The 21,190-nt window shown below is 38.8% G+C and overlaps 2 protein-coding genes across 8 annotated transcripts in view; one reads left to right on the forward strand and one right to left on the reverse strand.

Annotated features, from left to right (window-relative positions):
• The window catches only part of LOC136878994 (uncharacterized), a 236,742-nt gene extending 232,221 nt beyond the window's left edge, over window positions 1-4,521 (forward strand). Inside the window, exon 12 of the mRNA XM_067152665.2 lies at window positions 578-4,521. Coding sequence (XP_067008766.2) covers window positions 578-947 — 370 coding nt within the window. The 3' untranslated portion in view covers window positions 948-4,521. The remainder of the gene's footprint in view (window positions 1-577) is intronic.
• LOC136878995 (putative serine protease K12H4.7) overlaps window positions 1-21,190 on the reverse strand; it is a 108,317-nt gene that overhangs the window by 24,343 nt on the left and 62,784 nt on the right. For 5 of the 7 annotated variants that reach the window (XM_068228918.1, XM_067152667.2, XM_067152668.2 and 2 more), the window contains exon 8: window positions 12,573-15,879. In XM_068228918.1, coding sequence (XP_068085019.1) covers window positions 15,600-15,879 — 280 coding nt within the window. In that variant the 3' untranslated portion in view covers window positions 12,573-15,599. Of the gene's footprint in view, window positions 1-12,572; window positions 15,880-21,190 lie in introns of those variants that run through there. The other 2 variants (XR_011018639.1, XR_011018640.1) reach the window with 1 other exon arrangement.

Below are 21,190 nucleotides of genomic sequence, written 5' to 3' on the forward strand. Positions count from 1 at the left end.
CCGACGAGTTAGTTACTCCTATGTACTTTCATAATATTTATTTTGGTGGTTGATCTCCAGATCAAAGTAATTTGACTAAGAGTGTTAGAAAGGCTGGTCAGATCCTGCATTGAGATATACAGATGATGCATTTCTAATTGCAATCAGAGAGACTTTGAAAGGATGGTGAGTTGTTAGTGAAGTTTCCAATGAGTGTTGTGTTGGGTACGTGCAGATGACAAATCTTGCTGTGGTTATTTCCTCTATCCTCTGCCCTTTGAGTGTGTAGAAGAATAGCACCTGGTTATCAGATCTAGGAAAGCACACTATGTTAACTTATGTTACTGTTGATGGAATTTAATTCCAAAAACCAGTTAAAACACAAAAACTTGATTTTTACAGACTGCATTTCTATTCTTTTGTTGTAAAGTCATTGCTCTCCATCTATTTGCTTAAATAACACAGAAACTTGTTTTTACAGACTGTGTTTCTATTCTTTTATTGTAAAGTCACCTATTTCCTTAATTAGTGACAAAAATGACATCAGTATTGGAGAGTTGTTAATAGAGTCTGGTATTTTGCATCCATTCTGTTCTAGAAATCGTAGCTCCAAGCATTATCGGCACCGCGCCTCTCCTGACTGCAACACGGTGGCATCGTTCGACTCGTCTGGCTCGGAGAGTCGTGGAGGGCTAAACCGGTACTACAGACAGGCATGGGAGAATCTGCATCAGTCAGCCAATGGCAAGGCTCCACTGCGTCGCAAGGAGACACTGGATGCGCCGGCGGGTTTTCGGAACGAAGGACTGAGGGATGGCAGTGAACTGGTGATTAGCGGACTGGCACCGAAGCCAGCACCCACCGCTACAGAGAAGAAGCGTCATCACCACCACCACCACCATCATGGAGCACCAGGGGCCGGCAAGGAGGCTCCAAATGACTGGCGTCGTCCCAAAACCAGATACTGAGTGTGACCAGACCTGTGATGTGTGTGTACATTAAGCAGGTGGTGGGACAAGTGTTGGAGAGTTACCAACATTAGTAGTGCATGAGTGAAATCTCGACAAGAAATATTTATTATAAGATTTAGAGACGTCGTCATGTCATCTTTCCTCTTGGCAGTGCGCTTTAATCCATATAACTTTCTTCAGCTTATCCCAGTTATATCGAGGAGCTACCGTGGATCATTTGCGTTCTGACCACAGGTTTAAGGTCAGATGTCTTTCCTGATGTCCCTTGATTTTTCAGGCATAAATTCCACCCTAGGATCCACCAGGAATGAAAAATTGGACATCTGAGTGGAAAGCCAGCACCTATGCTATTGGAGCAATCATGCCCCTATCAGTACCATTAAATTTGCAAAATATAAACAGTATACTAGTAAAGATTTACTTTTCAAAGCAGGGAAAATGAATTTCCTCATATTTTGCTTATATGGTACTCGTATTTGATAGGACAAATATCTCATAACAAAGCTAGCAGCAGATACATAATCAACCTGAAGTATATAAGATGATATAAAGACATCATCATCATCATCATGGACTAGACCCAGCACATCATGGCCTGTGGCAATTTAAAAAAAAAAAGCTTTTTAAATAAAATGCAGACTGCAATTCGCAAGGCTCATATGCTCCTACAGGAAACATGCTTAAATGAACTGCAGGACTCGTACCATTGCGAGTCCTCAAGTTTTGTGGGTCAGTTGAAGCCAAAATATCATGGTAGGCTCGCAAATCCTTATTTGAGTGAAAAAGACGTAACAGCCAAGACAAAGTTCACTGTAGCTGTGACTTTAATATCAGAATATGAAAGTAGAAATGCAACAGAGTCTCAGTATTCCAAGCTTTATGAGCTAGGAATTTAATAATAATAATAATAATAATAATAATAATAATAATAATAATAATAATAATAATAATGTCATTTGCTTTACGTCCCACTACTTTTACGGTCTTCGGAGACGCCGAGGTGCCGGAATTTAGTCCTGCAGGAGTTATTTTACATGCCAGTAAATCTACCGACACGAGGCTGTTGTATTTGAGCACCTTCAAATACCACCGGACTGAGCCAGGATCGAACCTGCCAGTTGGGGTTAGAAGGCCAGCGCCTTAACCGTCTGAGCCACTCAGCCCGGCTAGGAATTAAAAAAAAAAAAGGAAAGGTTTTAAATTATTCATTAGTAATCACAAGCATCAATATCATAAGACCATCACTAATATGTATATCTAATTTAATACAACTATCAGTAGGCTGTATGTTGATATATGATAAGCATACTGATGCTCTCAAAGCTTCCTAATGGGAATTTACAGTGAGGTTCTAGGATAATGGAAGTTGCATAGTGAGAGATAGTTGCTGTTCAGTAAATATTGTTCTAACAGACAAATAGTAAAATGTAAAATAAGGCTGTCAAGCTAGCTTTCATGACTGCATTGAACTTGGAATAGGCTTTCAGCTTAGTACATAAAGTATATCCCAAAGAAATGCTAAGTACAGAATAAAACATTAAATGAAAAAAACAAAAAAACAAAAAACACACCTTTGTTGGTTGGCAACATCTGTAGGTGCTAAAATACTACTTATAATACAGAATCTCAGAGATTTATCACAGTTATGTATCAACCATTTGCTTTTATCATTTATCTTTGATAAAGCAAAATGTTGATGTGATCTGCTTATTACACTCACTTCAGTCAACAAGCACAAACGGCAAAGTGCTTAGTAAGTGCCAACATTGCTTTACTTTAAAAAAGTCTAATGCTTGAACACTGTCAATATCCTGATTCATTAAAGCTGGTTTGTTTGACTAAAGTCATACTTTTTTTTTTCTTCTCCAGACAGAACATGTCCTTTGTATTCATTGAAGACTACCACATAAAAGTAACTCAAAAATGGTGTATGCGCTACTCACCATAAAGTTTACTAAACATGACATTCTTAATCATAAGCATTCACTTGCTGAAGAGTATAATGTATTCTGAGAGCATCAGGGTTGCTGATTATGGATTCTTAGATGGTTTAAGAGAACCACAAGCTTTGTCTTAATGCTGGTACAACAAAAATGCCAAAGTTCCTTGTTGTACCTGGATCTGACAGTCTTTTTTCCTTGCTCTTTTATGGGACTTGCCGCTTTGTCGCTGTTATTCAGAATGTTGTGCGGGCCCTCATGGGCAATACGTTGCCACATCAGCTGATGAAACGCAATATCATTCCAGCTGCTGATGCCACTTTCGTTTTTCTTCATACTAGACTTTAGAATGTCCTTGTATTGCTTTTATGTCCTCCCGCATTACACAGTCCAATCATCAACTGAGAAAACACCACTTGCTTTGAAAGGCATGCGATAGGCATGGATCAGAGGTGATGTTTGATGATTATTGCCTCAGTGCTGGTGATATTGGACTCTTCCAGGATACTGGTGTTCATTTGCTGGTGCTGCCATTTCACTCTACGTATTCTTATAACATTATGATGACATAGCGATTCATTTTGTAATATATGATTTTAGTGTTGACCATCTCTCTGAACAGTATTGGAAACTGGACACTGCATTTCATAGTCCAGATGAAATTAAATCTCTCTTGGATTCTTCATGAGAGATTCCAGTTTGAATACAAATGCAAAATTCTTGAAACAGTCATGTCCATGTGGTTCAGATTCCATACTGAATCTTAGATCTTATGGATAATGTTAACAGATCTGAAGTTTGTAAAACTACAAATTAGCTTGTATAATAATAACCTTTGCATTACTTTTGGACCTACGGCTAATTCTGTTTGTTTAAAAGCTTTCTTTAAATTGTCATTTGGAAAGATGACAGAACCAAGTATTTCTTAGTCACTGCCCACTGGGATGTTAAGAATGATATATATAAGATTCTAGTAAGAAGACACTTGTGTAGTGGGAAATATAAGGTGCTTGTCGACCCATCCCCACTGCTTGGTGAGTCCCTTGGCCAGGCCCCTTAGGGTTCTTGGGGCCTGGCTGATGTGGCCCACCAGCTAAACTGACTCCATTTGACGGTGAAGGAGATAGTCACAGTTACTAGGAGCCCAGGGTCTGAACAGCTATGAAAGCTGATGTAATAAGAGAATTTAAAAATGTATTACCTCTCTTCTCTTTTATACTGTGCTATTTATCTACATTTCATGGTTAAAAGATAATACTCATTTTATAATGATGTCTCCCAATCATTCCATGATATGTATATCATAGAAATATAATTATTTACAATTACAGAAGAATATATGTTGAATTACTTACTGTACATAAGTAATTGTTAGTTATTTTCTGTGTCATGTGTGTCTTTATTTCTTGTTAGTATAGAGAGATCAAAAATATAGAAACTAAAATATTGAAGAGTGAATGTGTGTTGGGTTGTAAACTTAGTGTGTAAAAGTTCTTAGAACATAAAGACCTAGCATTTAACTGAAGATATTGCATATCATCTTGACCTGTGTTTTTAACCCACAGGTAATACATTACCTTAAAAGCAGACGAGGACAAACATGAAAACACGAAAGGACAAGATCAATCTCTAAATTTTCATACCAAATGAGCTGGCTACAAGGTTTGGGTCACGTACCTGTTAGTTTTCGTTCAGGAGATGGTGGGTTCAAACCCCACTGTCAGCAGCCCTCGAGATGGTTTTCCATGGTTTCCCATTTTCACACACGGCAAATGCTGGAACTCTGTCTTAATTAAAGCCATAGTTGCTTCCTTCATCACTCTAGCCCTGTCCTATCCCATCGTCGTCATGTAAGACCTGTCTGTGTGTGTGCGACGTAAAGTAAAGCCATCTTCTTAGCCTGCCGTCACCAAAGAGAATGTCTCTCCCATCAACCCCAGTTCAGTTACACCTGTCTGTGTGTGTGCGACGTAAAGTAAAGCCATCTTCTTAGCCTGCCGTCACCAAAGAGAATGTCTCTCCCATCAACCCCAGTTCAGTTACACCCATTTCTTCTCAACTTGTGATGAGCTAGTTTCTGTTTCCATCTTCTTTTGAAGGGTACACATCGACATTCATTGACAGATCTTCAACCTTGATGTGGCAAGTGTAGGATAAGAAAGAATGCTGGATAAAGACAGGAGAAGGTAAGAGACTACAAAATAAAGATAAGAAGGTACAACACTACAGAATATTGTCCTTGTTCTAGTGTTTTCATACTTGCCCTTGTTTAATCTTTCGTTGCTTTCTCTTCCTACACCTATCTGTCACTGTGTTTATACTATTGTGTGTCCTTTTCATGTTCCTGTCTTGATTTTTCACTTATCACTTTTCATTTTCATTACCTCCTTACAAGTCTGGCTCCATGGCTAAATGGTTAGCGTGCTGGCCTTTGGTCACAGGGTCCCGGGTTCGATTCCCGGCAGGGTCGGGAATTTCAACCATCATTGGTTAATTTTGCTGGCACGGGGGCTGGGTGTATGTGTCGTCTTCATCATCATTTCATCCTCATCATGACGTGCAGGGTGCCTACGGGTGTCAAATCAAAAGACCTGCACCTGGCGAGCCGAACATGTCCTCAGACACTCCCGGCACTAAAAGCCACAAACCATTTCATTTTTTACCTCCTTACAAGAAGGAAGAGGAGGAAATAGAAATACGAATGCAAAAAAGGAACGACAATTTCGCACACTACCATCTTGAAATAGATAACTTACCTGCTCAATACGAAGGCAGCAACAATGTGTGGAACACAACAGTTTGTCCTTGCCTCTATCTGTCACTTCTTGCTATCTAGCAACAGACTGTAGTACAAATAAAGATATTCCGACTGATACGGCCATGGACTAACCAACAACCAGTCAATAGAAACTAAGTATCCTTGCAGGTTTTTCTGCAAAGAAATTGACTGAATTCTTTCCACGTGTTTCACACAGACTCCCAGAATCATGCAACCAATCTTCCCAAGATTTTACCTAGTTCTTCTCTTTGATCCTGTTCTACATACGCTGTCTAATCAAAAGTATACGGACACCCCTTTGTAGATGTAAACTAGAGTCATGGCCACCAAATTAGCCAGGGCAGAGAAATTACCCTGTTGCCAACTGGCAAGGAAATATCTAATACTGAAAACATCATTTCGGAGCACGAGACAGTTTGTTCTTTCCCAAGCTCCTGATGTTACCTCCTGCAATGTTGCAAAACAAATAATACTACAAGCTTCAGGACAGACTGGTGATTTCAGCGGTATAACTATTTTCCACATAGACCAATAAAAATAATTAAGAACAAAAACCTGAACAAGTAAATTTATATCCGTAAAATTATGTATTGAAATTTCCAGCAAGTTCCCATGTTGCTTCTTCAGCCAATAAAATTCTGTCTGCAGGAAAAATGTAGAAAATCGTCTAACTTAATTTTTTTATATGAAACATTTTTCCATGGGTCCTTTAGTTATCCTGGAAAGTGGCCAGATAAACGTCGCTAGCTGAGGTCATGTGGGAGTCGCGCGTGCCCGCGCAGGACACAGTGATTAGTTTTGGATTATGCCTAAATATGTATCAGTTTTATTTAAATATTTTTGTTTGTTTATGGTTTACGATATAACTTTAAATATTTCAATACTATATATTGGACTGTGTAATACAGAAAAGAGAACTACTTTAAAGAATACGTGGATCTGAAGCGGACCGGCTTTGACTAAACAGCACTGCATGGTTAGAGTTGCCAATCCGTGCTTCGAGGCAAACTACTCTCAACCGTTGGTCGCTTCGCCGTTCCGTTTTCTTCACACGCCTAATTCAGTGGCCACACGTTTAGAGCCCAGATGTCATTATGACCACTGCTGCAATAAAAGGCAGCAAAGAGCTTGACACTGTTCAGTGCTTGAAGATACCTGCAGAATGGGTGGAGCAAAAAAGCTCGGTGGCTTCAAATATGGAATTGTTTTTTGGTTTCTAAATCAGTAAGCAATCAGTCAATGCCATTTCTGCCCTTTTCAAGTTGCTCAAGTCTACTGTCAGGGATATGACTATGAAGTGGAAGCAGGAAGACACATCTGCAACAAAATCCCAGACAAGTAGGCCATGTGTATTGACCAACAGAGACTGTTGAGCATTGAAGAAGGTGGTACAAGAAAACTGTACATTAACCATGAATTCCACCGATGCAGCAAGCACTTTGACTATACACCAGGAGTTACAAGGACTGGGGTTCAAGGCTCAGCAGCCCAGCTATAAACTGCATATTTTGCAGGTGACTGCTAAGCATCCTGTGTAAAGAGCATTGCCAATGATTGATCTCTGGACAAACTGGAGATGCATGATTTAGAGTGATGAATCATGCTATTTGATGTGGCATTCAGATTGGAGGATTTGGACGTGGTAAATGCCGGACTGTTCACATCACCCACAGTAAAATTTGGCAGAGGTGTGGTGACAGAGTGGGGGTGTCTTTCCTGGAACGGAATATATCAACATTCTGACCAGCTGCATGTCGTCTGCTGTACATGACCAGTTCAGAAATGATAATCCTCCCTGCCATGAAGTGGAGTTTATTTGCAAATGGTTTGTGGACAATATGGTTCCAGAAATGGACTGGCCAGCCCAGAGCTCTGACCTCAATCCTATCGAACACTACTGGCATGAGCGAGAATGGCGACTTTGCTCCAGACCCCAACAACCCACTATCACTAACTATGCTTGCTACAGTGCTGTGGAAAGAATGGTCTGCCATTCTCCCAGAAGAGATATTCTGATCATAGTAGACAGTATAGCTCACAGAGTTGTAACTGTAATAAAGGCCAAAGGTGGACCCAGCTCGTGTTAATATGTCCAAAACTGGGCGGTATATGTGAGGCACACTTAAAACAACAGTTTCGAAAAGGTGTCTGGTCACTTTTGATCAAATAGTGTCTAGGTCTCATTATGCTGGGTATAATCCAGCTCCATGGATAAACGTCAGCATAGTGACTTTTGATTCATAGGGCCCCGAGTGATTCCCAAGTGCTCTGGAAACGGTAAGTTGGAAAGAGGTGACCGTAGTGGGAATAAATGATATTCAGGTTGCATGATAATTGATATTACATAATAAAAAGCAAACCAAATAAATTAACATAAAAAGTAAAAGTAGAACATCCATGCAAAAAATGTTCAGAGCTGGACATTAGTTCACCGATCTATCTGACTGACTCAGAGGAGACCATGATATCAATTCAGTCGACCAGCCCAGGCATGCAGTCTGCATTCATATGCAATGTCCTTAATAGGGCAAAAGGCTCTGCAAACACACTCTACTTACATAGCAAGTCTAATCAATTAAAGGTTGCAACCTTCAATAGTCTATCCATTCATGTTATGTAACTGATGTTCTGCTTGAGCTTCCCACCATTGTTTCCAAACTGTTATGCAGTTGAAGTTGTTGCAAATCAAACTATGAGCCTCTCATAAGGGTGGATGGCAGGATTTTAATATCTTGACTCAGTTGGAGCCAAGGATCTCTACTGATCATTTTGAATACGCTAATGGGGGCATTTGATCAACGCAGATCAGGTAGTGCAATTCCAGCCAACAGAGGGAGTCAGTATGTTGGAGAGGATCACATGTAGGCCATTTTAAGGTTAAACCTACAGATGTGAGCAACTCCAACCCACTTAGAGAGCCATTGTTTCCCACCACTTGCCACTCAATACTCTCCATACTGCATAAGATCAACCCTCCGTCTTGTTCCTTCAGTTAGGGAATACTTTATGGTCTGTTCTAGATCTTAGTGTAAACTGGCTGCAATCTTGGATGGTGAAGTTGTAACTTAGTCTTAGCAGTCATACAGTATATGTCAAGATGTGCTGCTGGATGTAAATGATCTATTATGCTTTAAAAATGCATCTCTTTGGTTATTAAAGGTCTAGAGAGGCATATGATCCTGGGGTTAATTCAAACTACACCTGAAATACACAGGAATTCCTTGGGCAAAGGTCCAAATTTTGATGCAATCTGGACTGATTCTGAGAAATGGGATAATGAAGATGAAGATGGCACAATGTTTGGTTTAAGTCTCCTTTTCAGGAAATATTCTTAAAGCTTGGAAGGCTAGCTAACATTCATCCAAATGGGGTGCTCTGAGAGGAGGCTGCAATTTTGTCAGAACACTGGAACAGTTTTCTTGGTGCCTGTGGGAATGCACCAAAATTTGGACCTTCTGACACAGTGAAGTTCAATATATTTAATGGAAGGTTATGTTCTAGGTATTCAATCTCAAGATAAACAAACCCAAAACAGTAGTGATGACAATAAACAGAGTGGGACGACCAGCAAACATCATGCAAGGAAACCATCCACTAGAAAGTCTGGAAAACTTTACATACCTTGGCATTGTAACATCTCGAGATACATTAGACACAAAGGAGGCGGCAAATAGAGTGCAAAAGAGCTCTCACTTTTACTAGCAAGTAAGAACACTCCCCTGGGATCCCAAAGTACCAACAAAATCAAAGCTGGTGATATTCAAACAGTACTTCATACCAATCTTAACCTTAACCTGCACCCTCATTAAAAAGGACTCATCAAGGTTGCAGGCATCTGAGATGAAAATCCGTAGGTCCACAATTCAAAAAACAAAACTGGACAAGTTAAGGAAAGGTTAGAAAGGAAACTGGGATTGAGACATCATTGTTAGATCAGGTCAGCATGTCCAGACTGAAGCGGTTTGGGCATGTAATGAGGAAGACCAAGAACCCACTGGATGGACACTGAGGATCAGGAAAAAGACACTGGAGGAAGTCATTAACAACAGAACGTATCACAATAAGACAGAATGGAAGAGACTCGCCAACAATATCCAGGAAACTGGAACTTTAAAACTATTATGAGGATTATGATGATGATGATTGCTGTTACCCTGGACAGAGCCCTGACATTCTAAAACCACCAATGGAATGTACAGTCTCTCGTAAACTTGCAGACACAACTCGGGGAATACATACATCAGTGTTTTGTGGAACAACCCCTTTCTCTATAGTTTATTTCACAGCAGAGTCATGCTCAACTGTTTGGTTTGGCAGCAGTCATATTAGTAAGTTGATGCAAAGCAAAATGTTGCCACAAGGACTTACAGTGGCACAATTAAATCTACTCCACTGAACTGGCTTCCAGTTTTTCAAACATCAGTCCTCCTCTCTTCTACAGGAAGAGGACAAATGTATCATCTGCTATGAACAAATCAATGAAAACAACATCTGTTTTAAGTTTTTTCAGGAAATTTGTTGCTGTTGAGTAGCAAAAGGAACAGATAGAGAGCAACAACTTGCCAGGTAAGTATGTGTACGCAAAGCACACACAAAAGAAACACCAAAAAAAAAAACAATTTTAAACCACAGCCTTTGTCAGTTGTTGAAAAAGGAACGAATGGTGGTGGTCACTGATGAAAATTGATGCTTTGGTGTATCTTGCTCCATGGCTGAATGGTCCGTGTCTTCATTTCTCAGTCAGGTTGTGGGATTTTAGCTATGAAAGGTTAATTCCCTTAGCTTGAGGACTGGTGTTGATCCTTGTTGTTTAAAGGGGCCTAAAATCTAGGTCATCGGCCCCTAATGGTACGAACTGAGACAAAATACAATGACAATTTAAAAGTCCAAAATTCATCCACTGACCAGAATAAAAAACGTGATGATGAATGAATGGATGAATATGCATTTAAAACAATCAGTGAATCCGATCCACAATGTCTCACCTTCCCAGAAACTATGTTACCGACCAAGGGACTGCTTCCAAAGCACAATCCTGAATCGATGATGCTTGTTGTCTAAAGAGGTTCAAAATCCAAGTCAACGGTCCCTCATAATGGTACTTAGCACTAGCAAAGCAGAACCATGGGCATTTCTCACGTTGCAGTACTAATCAAAATTAGTGTAAACTCACGGGCTTGAGGATTGGATGTTGTGTTGTCTCTAATATTCCTGCAACTCATACACTACACACAAAACTACCCTCCACCATACTAATGCACAGTTTCTCATACACTGTATCCACCTCCCCCTTCACCATATGGTGCAACAGGCTATAACAGTGTAGCACTAGGTGCTCCATCCATTTGAATTTGCATTTCTTTACACTTCTTGTCTTGCAATTACTGTTTGTTGGAAAAAAAAAAAAAAAACCAAATGCACTAAAATTCCACTGCACTCGCTATAAAGCACTTTTCTTTTACTTTAAGTCGCACCAACACAGATAGGTCTTATGGCGATGATGGGATAGGAAAGGGCTAGGAATGAGAAGGAAGCGGTCGGGGCCTTAATTAAAGTACAGCCCCAGCATTTGCCTGGCATGAAAACGGGAAACCACAGAACATCAAATATTTTAACAGTGTAGAGAAATAGTGGCATAAGTGGATAAAAGTATCTTCCCAATCCTCGATGTAATGCATCGCTTTTCAGGCACATTCCTAATGGAGATGAGCAGCATGTTTCTTCTTAACTTTATACCAGCCTCTCTGCCCATCCCTGAGCCCACATCGGAGAAAATGAACTAAGGGGTTGACATCCACCAGCTCCTTCACCAATCTTAAATCTCTGATTGCAGCAAAAATCGCACCCTTGTCTTTGAGGATGGCAACTAATACCATTACAATGTGGAGGTGGAGTTCAATAGACAGAGCACTCAATGACACAGGACATGTCTGAGGATCAATACCCAAGAAACTACTCTCATCCTTCCCTGCTATGTACATCTAGAGGAAGGACTACAAAAAATTCCAAACAGCTGAAGAGGTATTAATTTCTGAATAGATGACTGTGACTCTGTTATCTTCCTACCACAAACAGGTAAAGCAGTTGCTCAGAAGAAAAGTCTACGGTTTTAGTCTATTACTTGCAACAAGACCTATAAAAATCCACAGCCTGTTTCCAGTCATTTGACTGGGTCAGAAATGGAATGACTAAAGCCCCCATCTAGCGGCGAGGATAGGAATTGTGCCAGCTGCCGAAGCCTGTCGCACTCCTCTGGGGCAATGATTAATAAATGACAGATGAAATTAAATGATATTGGAGAGTGTTGCTGGAATGAAATATGACAGGAAAAACCAGAGTACCCGGAGAAAAACCTGTCACGCCAGCACAAATCTCACATGGAATGACCAGGATTTGAACCACGGAACCCAGCGGTGAAAGGCCGGCGTGCTGCTGCCTGAGCCACGGAGGATCTACTGCAACAAGACCTATAACAGAGACTAAATAATGCTTGTGTCTATTCTTCAATCAGATGAAGTCCTAACAATATAATTCTGATTTTTTTTTTTTTTTTTTTTTTTGTCACAAAATGCTATATATTTAATGATTACCACCTCCCATGGAAGGGTTTTTTTTTTTTTCCTCCCCAGTTTTGCTTAATGTTGCACTGACACCAATAGGTCTTATGGTAACGACGGGGTAGGACAGGGCTGGGAGTGGAAAGGAAGAGACCGTGGCCTTAATTAAGGTCTAGCCCCAGCATTTGCCAGGTGCAAAAATGGGAAACCTCCGAAAACTATCTTCAGGGCTGCCAACAGTGAGGTTGGAACACATTATCTCCCGAATGTAAGCTCACAGCTATGCGACCCTAACTACATGGCCAACTCACTCAATTAAAAGAATGTGGCAAGTAAAATACCAACCTGATAAACAATTCTGTCATTCTTTATTTCTTTGAACAATGCATATTTTAACAAGCACACAAAATATACATATCACATACTTATTAAGATCTTTGAAGGAACTGCACCAAGGCATGCCAGTGATTACAGAAAGACAAAAATCTAAACTGGCAAGGTTTGGTTTGAAAAACAGTGATTACAAAATTCGGAAGACAGACACAAACTGCAGCATTCTATTGCAGCATTAACTTATAAACTGATCTTCCTTTCCACATTTGCTTTCCGAGTTTGTCAAACAAGAAGTTATACAAGAGATAGAAACACAAACCAAAGAAACAAAGCTGCAATTATACTGTGTACACATTGGCGTTTCTGATCATAATCTATATAATAAAATAACATGTCCTGACTGACTGACTGATTCATCATCACCGAGCCAAAACTACTGGACATAAAGAAATGAAATTTTGGGGATACATTTATATTAGTGTAGGTGCTCACTAAGGAGGGATTTTGTAATATTCGTTTGCTTAGGGAGTGAAAAAGGGGGTGAATTTTTAAAAATGAATATATCTATATCTAAAAAAAAACTTAACAGTTTAAAGACATGAAAATTGGCATTTCAAATCTCCTTTATAAATAAGGGAACATGTATATTTTTGTTTTTGGAGAATCCACTTAAAGGGGGTAAAAAGAAGTGAAAAGGATTGAATCCTTTTTATGAGGATACTTATATCTCAAAAACTGAAGATATTACAGATGTGAAAATTGGCAATTGGAATCTCCTTTAAAAATAAAGAAATACATGTCTTTTTGTTTCCCAAAAAACCACTTAAGGGGAAGTGAAAAAAGGGATTGAATATTTAAATTGAGTATATCCCAAAACACTTAACATGTTACAGCTGTAAATATTGATATTTGGAATATCCTTTAAGAATAAACACACATCTTTTTGTTTTCAGCAAATCCACTTGGCTGGGAGAGGAGGGGGCTGAAAAGAAGTGAAGGAGTTGAATCTTTTTAATGAGGATACTTATATCTCAAAAACTGAAGATGTTATAGACGTGAAAATTGGTACTTTGAATCTCATTTAAAAGTAAATAAACCTGCATTTTTGTTTTCTGAAAGTCCAGTTAATTGGGAGGGGGGGGAAGAAGTGAAGTTGAAAATTATTTTTATGATGATACATCTAAAAAACTGAAGACGTTACAGATGTGAAAACTGATACTTGGAATCTCCTTTAAAAATAAAGGAACACTTTTTATATTTGTTTTAGGAAAATTCACTGCAGATTACGACGTATTGTGTGGTCAGCACGACGAATCCTCTCTGCCGTTATTCTTGGCTTTCTAGACCATTTAAAAACAAAGAAGCCTGTATTTTTTGTTTTCACTAAAGCTGCTTAATGGAGGTGAAAAGACATCCAAAAAATAGTTGAATTCATTTTATGAGGATACTTATATCTCAAAAACTGAAGATGTTACAGACAGGAAAATTGGTATTTGGAATCTCCTTTAAAGGTAAAGAAACATGTATTTTTTGTTTCCGGAAAATCCACTTAGGTGGGGGAGGGGAGGCGGTGAAGGATTGAAAAGGAAATTTGTATTTTTTTGTTTTTGACTTGAGAGAGAACTGTTTCGCTTATGTACAGTTCGTCACATGTTCCAGAGTAGCCTGGTCATCTTAGCCCCAAGAGGCAACACCACAAATGTGGTTTACAAAGATGTACCGGAGTAAATGAAATTTAATTTTTCGGTGAGTTTTTATACTTTAAGGTTTTTCAGATAATGTCTTAGTGCAGTACCAAGAAACGAATAATTTTATCAAACTACGAAATCCACGCGAGTGAAGCCACGGGTAACAGCAAGTTAGTTATATGATCACAGGAGGCTACAATACACAATAGTCTTGATAAAAGCTACATTGAAGACACACTATTTTTACAAATTCAGGTGGCTCTTGCTGAATAGGCTCAACTTTGATATGGATGCATGCAAGAAGGCAATTGAGATAGGGATTCAATCCTGCCTGAGGTAATCTATTTCTGAAGGGTTATCAACAACCTTGGCCCTCCACGTCATAGTTGTTGGCATGTTAAAACATCTCTGGTGGCACTATCAGTGTCACCCAACAAAATTACATAAACGAAGCCACAGGATTGCGAGTGTGACCAACCTTCAGTAATGAAGGCACTACAAGAGGAAAAAGATAGGATTCATCCACTAGAATTCCACTTTCATTGCTAGAAAGCAGCATGATTAGAATGTTCAACTGGTAGGCAAGCTGCCTCTGTGGCATCACTTCAGGTCTACAACACAGTAGCTGAAGCCATTTGATCATCATTATTGTTACCACCCCCATCATCATCAAGATTATTTTGAATTTTAAATGTTAATATTTCTAAGAGTTTCTATTTCAGAACTCAATTACTTTTTCACTTTAAACTCCCGTCATTGTAAAACCAAGGAGATTCTGAGTACACGCAATAGCAATGTGCTGACGAACTAGTGAAAACATATTGAGGAACAATGTCATTCCAGTGGTCTACATACAGAAGTGGAAGGAATACTCTCTTCCAATCTCAGAGTGATACTCATGAGTGTCATATACAGCCAGGAAAAAGAAAAAAAGGAGATTGTGTAGGGTATTTTAAAGAGAGACAAGAAATTTGGATTACTAAAAGAGTATCAGTTTGTTATTTTCTTGTCTCATAAGAGTACACATATATCAAACAAATTGAAGAAATAAAGGTATTTATTATGGTTTTAGAACTCTTTTCTCTATTAATTCATTGGAGCAAGAAATGCAAACAGCAAAGACCATGCTAATAAAACCAAAAATAATGAGTTGAACAATTTTGAGAATATTGCTCCCTGATGATCAGCTAGTGCTTAAGTCTAGTATGTAAAAGTACAACGCCCAAAGAAATCTAATCATGATCAGAAAGTCTGTTGTGTACATAGAATACCAACCATCAGGTAATTGTCATACCAGGTTTTCTCCAAGATAGAGCTCCACACAAGGCTCACCACAGCCTGACCAATGCTGACTATCGGCCCAACCACTTAGTGATGTAGCTTTCCACTTGTTGGCGAGCGTTCACAAGTTGTGGTGGATCACTAGGAGCGGCAGGATACATGTTTGCACAGTGGGCAGTACCGTTGATATAGATCGCAGGACTGTCCTCCCGGAGTGTCTGAGTGATCCCTAGAGCATGCCATGGGTCTACAGACCCTTGAACAAAAAGTATACGGTTCATCTGGAGATTAAATCCTCCATACAAAATGTTGGTGTTCTTGGTTGCTTGTTGCACAAAAGTGCTGTTGAATCTGAAATATAAGAGAAAAAAAAAGTTAGCACATTTGATAATTTATGATTTTATTAACTAAACAAAGGATGGAAAGAAGCTGACTGGGTGTTTCTCTGAAAGATCATCTCTCTAACAGCCATAACTAGGGCCCAGATTTTCAGGTGGTAATAAACCTACATTTTAGGTTTCTTGTATGCTTAAAATAGGTCTGTCTAGGTTTTGCTACGTGGATGCGGCCATTGATGAATGTTTTTATGACTGGGTTGGTTAGCACATTCCATGGGACATTTGCATCCCAACACCTGGCATAAGCAAAAGGTGGAAGAAATAAGCGTTTGCTTACTGTAGCTGCTGGACTTTCCCAGCTACACGAGCAATGAGCACAGCTGCAGATTGATGCTACTCAAGATGAGATTGTTGATCACATTTAACATGAAATGAAAACAGAAATCTTAAGTCTAGTTCAGTAAGCATCCTAGGGTATTGAAGTGCAGTTTTTAGGTTTGTTACAGGAAACTTACTTGCTTGGAGCATGCCTGACAGAAGACTACTCGAACATCCATAGTCAAGTTTCAATCTGTAGTAATCCATTTTTCAATTTAGGCATTGTTTCGCTATTCAACAATTAAAGTTAGAAAAGTATTGCAGCAACCATTCAGCCCATCTTTCGCCTGCCGCACTCCCTGTGGACGACTGGAGTAGTGGTGGAAATAATTTACTGTAGATTTCAATGGGAAAATAACATTGTTCATTTGAAGAAGGCAAAACAGCTACTGTATTGAGGTTATTTTATGCGTCAACACCTCTTTTAGACATTTTTAGTTACAATGAAATCAACATTCTGATTCAGAAAGTGTGAAACGAATGAATATATCTTGAAATTTGTTGATTAAACAGTGAGGAAATAATGGACTAAAGGACGTACAAAAGGAGGCATCATCCATGAAGTGGAGCTGTGCTGAGCACGTTAACTCTGCCTAACCTTTTCAACTTGAGCTTTGCAGGTAATGATGATGTCCTGTTTTCAGAGAATCACTCAGATCTTCAGTTTATTTGTAAAGTGATGCATACGAGCACAGTACTGTACTGATGAATGAAGCCAAGACAATATTAATGACGAACAATCTCAAGGAGCCGACAAAAGAGAAGAGAATACATTGAAGAAATATGTCTACTTAGGGCAGAGCTGTGTCCTTTTGAAGCAGATTAGATAAAGAGATCAGGAGAAGAAGACCTATTGCCTGGAAGAAATAATGGTCACCACCTTCATTCTCAAGAATGATTATCCATTCGGCAACAAGATGGAAAGTATCAAAATGCCCATTTTCACATATTTTTACTATAATAATAATGCTATTTTGCTTTACGTCCCACTAACTACTTTTACGGTCTTCGGAGACGCCGAGGTGCCGGAATTTAGTCCCGCAGGAGTTCTTTTACGTGCCAGTAAATCTACCAACACGGGGCTGTCGTATTTGAGCACCTTCAAATACCACCGGACTGAGCCAGGATCGAACCTGCCAAGTTGGGGTTAGAAGGCCAGCGCCTTAACCGTCTGAGCCACTCAGCCCGGCATTTTTTTTTTTTTACTTGTAAGACCACAATTAGAATATGATTCCAGTGTGCGGAACCCTGACCAGGATTACTTGATTCGAGAACTGGAAAGAGTCCACAGAAAAGCAGCATGATTTGCTACGGGTGATTTCTGACAAGAGAGTAATGTTACAAGATTGTTGCAAACTTTGGGCTGGGAAGGCTTGGGAGTAAGGAGACGAAATGCTCTATTAAGGGATGTTCCAATCTGTCAGTGGAGAGATGGCATGGAATTAATCCCCATTCACAATGCAAACGTAACGTAACGTAAACTTAAAATTAACATTAACTTAGAAGATAGCGGCCATGTTATCTAACAGAACCATTCACAATGCGCCAACATAAACTTAACTGCGAGTCCGTAAAATTAAGGGATTGCAAACTCCAAGCTCTTGTGGTTAATTTTACGTTAGATTTAAGAACCAGCCAATCAGAGCGAACATAAACATTGTATTTTGTGCGCGATATAATGACTTCTTTCGACGAAACACTTGTAATTCTCTTTCAAAATGATCTTTATGTGAATGTATGACAAAAGGAAAAAGAATTACAAAGAGGCTGTACCAAAAAAAAATATGTGGAAATAAATATGCTGCAGCAATGAAATCTGACGGTAATTGGCGGGAGACAAGCTTGCAGCGCTGGCGACCGGATGAGAGACAATTCCTGTCATAGATAAAAGCAGTACCCCTGTATATGAGGCGTATAGTTTCAAACATGACCAAGTCCATCTTTTGCACATTCTGATGTTTTGACTTCCATGGATTCCTCTTTACAAGATGAATACAACGAGAATGAAGGTGGGTTTCAAATCCGGCCAGATCAGATTTAAAATTACAGCAGAAAATAACGTTTCATATCAAAGTTGGCCAAGTTCCTGTTAACGCACACGACCTGTGCTATCCAGTCACATGATGACTTTGGTAAAATGGTTGACTGAAGTTTGTTCGAGTCACATGTGGTGGTTTTGTTTGTGTGTATTTTTATAAACTTTTTATAAATAATAAATATATATAATTAATTGGTTGTCTTTAATAGTATTCACATTTGCTGTGCAATAAAATGGAGGAAATAAATAAATGCCGTTCCAGAAAGCGGCAACGTGATCCTTCCCCCTGGAAGCGCATGAGGGTAAAACAGCTGAGATGAGTACAATCAACAACGTGGTGTTAGTGGTGATTCAAAGCAAGGCTCGGTGATGTGTTTCGAAGGCGCGATGGTATTGAATAGGTATAATATGAAGAATATACATTGAAGTAACTATATGAATTCACATATTTGCAAAATATACACTATTTAAATGTTAATTAGCCTCTACATTGGTTACAATATTGGGTAATTTTACACAAACATAATGTTTAAAATAATATTTAAAGATTTTTCACTAAATCTTATATCATTTTTAATCATATTTTTTCCAAATAAAGTCAAGATGAAAACAGTTGGAAAAAAAGGCCTAATCTAGATTTCTTTTTTCCTTACGTATTCTGCGACGTCTTTACCACAGTACCCAACCTGTAATCACAGAGGAACAAAAAAGTGTAGGCTACTGAAAATTAAAGATATAAAAGTCTTTCATAGTGCATACTATGCACACCCTGTTAAAGCTAAACAAGATGCTTTTATTCTAAGGTACTGTCGCATAAGCATACCCAAAAGACAGCAAAGCATAAATAATGCATATTAACAGTAATGAACACCACTGACAACTACCGCGGTAACCACGCTGCCCCTTTTCACCTAAAACACTACTACAATATATTTTTATTTTATTTTCATCCCCATTAGACATCCAGATGATCTAAATGTAATAACATCTTTGTGATATTGTCTAATAGCTTTAATACAATAATGTACTAGCTGATGATGGCCATGGAAGGCTGAAACCGGTACTAATGTAAATCCATTTACAATAAATAAGTATTGATAGGTGGAACACATTTCTTGTCTGTACAATGAACGACCGTCTCTTTATTATACTACCAATATAAATGGTCCGTTATTGGACATTATAAATTTTCCAGCTAATTCATTCTTGGTTGCCAGCGTTTTGCCCCCGTGTGCTAGGCTGGGCTCATCAGTTGGTACCTAGTACACCTACCAAGACGCTGGCTAGTGCATATCATCTTTATTATACATCGCTAGCCGCGGCAACCGGATGTGCAGTGCCTCTGTGTAATGTCACTTGATCTCGGGAAATAACGAAGAGAGAATGACATTCTACTAGCCTCTACGAAACATTTCTCAAATCTGCAGGATGGCATCAAAACATGCGGGCCTTCGAATTCTTAGAGAGGCCAAAGCTCAAACACATTACGAAATTTCAGAGTTATGTACTGTGTTTCTACACATGTCACGGATACACAAGACTCACAGTAATAAATCCTTTCCTTACCCTTTCTTAGTTACCAACATCTGATGGTCAGTCTGACTGGCCATGAAAGATATTTGGCAAATTTAACCATATGTAAGAAAAATGTATAATTTCTTCTATCGTCACTTGTGGATTTTTAACAAGCTCACAACACAGAACACATGCTTAAATTTAAAAAAATTTAGAGTGATCTAAAAATTCTTCAAAATGCTATATATTGACCTAAAACCTTCTTGAAAGATGAAATAATGACCAATCATCCAAATTGGCAAAAAATGCAAAATAAAAACGTGTCATTATCCTCTGTTATAATGCAGAATGAATTTCTGTACTACTGATAATGTTATTTGCTTTACATCCCACGAACTACTACTTTTACGGTTTTCAGAGATGCCTTGTATTAGTGAGCAAAGTTCTAATGCAAAAAAAAAAAAACTTTTCAACAACACATACTTAGGTATGCGGGGGTGAAGGGTTCTTGAGACACACAAGGAAATTTCAGAGTTCTGTATTGTGTTTCTACACGTCACACATACACAAGACTCACAGTAAGAGTAGCTATGGATACGGAAAAAGTCGTGAAATTCCTTACTAATGAAGACAAAATTAAAATCTTTCAGAAAGTGGACTGGCATCTGCATCTTTAAGCATGCAGAGGTTGAGCCAATTACTGATATGTAATAGCAACTTCTGGCTCACTGAAGAAAGCATTTCCCTATTACGCCTTTTCAGTGACGCCTAGGCCACCTATAACAGCTGATGGCGGAGCTGTTGAGGTCCGGACCAGCCTCCGGGCTCAGGCCATTTACTCAACAAAACAATTGGTTCTCTTTGAATTTGCTGAAAAGGCACTTCAAGGAATACCTGAGTTTCATTTTATTGTAGGATAAGTCTGATATTATTGGAAGTACCGTAGAGGTAACAAAGTGAAGTAGAACTGAAAAGAATTATCTTCACCATCACTTCAAATTTTCCCATTTCTGCTTCTATGCAATTTATAACTATTACTAAAATGTAATGATTATAATTTGACTTCACAAATTAAATTAAGAATAAAAATGACATTTTGTAAAAAGTAATGATTGTATTAAGTAAAAATTACCAAAGAAGTATTTGTTACAAGTACAGTGAAACCTTGTTAGTACGTTCCTCATTAACACGTTTTCCCGCTTAGTACGTCGTAAATTCGAAGTCCCGATTTTCATCGTATTAAATCTACATAAAAAATACCTCGCTTAGCATCACGAATTTTTGCTATTACCGTTTAGTACAATCACATTTTTCCTAGGAGAAAATGTTATGTCATCCCTTGTGAAAGAAACAAGATTTACAACTCGGGTAAGAGCCGTCGCCACAGTTGCAT

This window comes from Anabrus simplex, chromosome 8 (genome assembly GCF_040414725.1).
Source record: "Anabrus simplex isolate iqAnaSimp1 chromosome 8, ASM4041472v1, whole genome shotgun sequence".
In the NCBI taxonomy this organism is placed as follows: domain Eukaryota; kingdom Metazoa; phylum Arthropoda; class Insecta; order Orthoptera; family Tettigoniidae; genus Anabrus; species Anabrus simplex.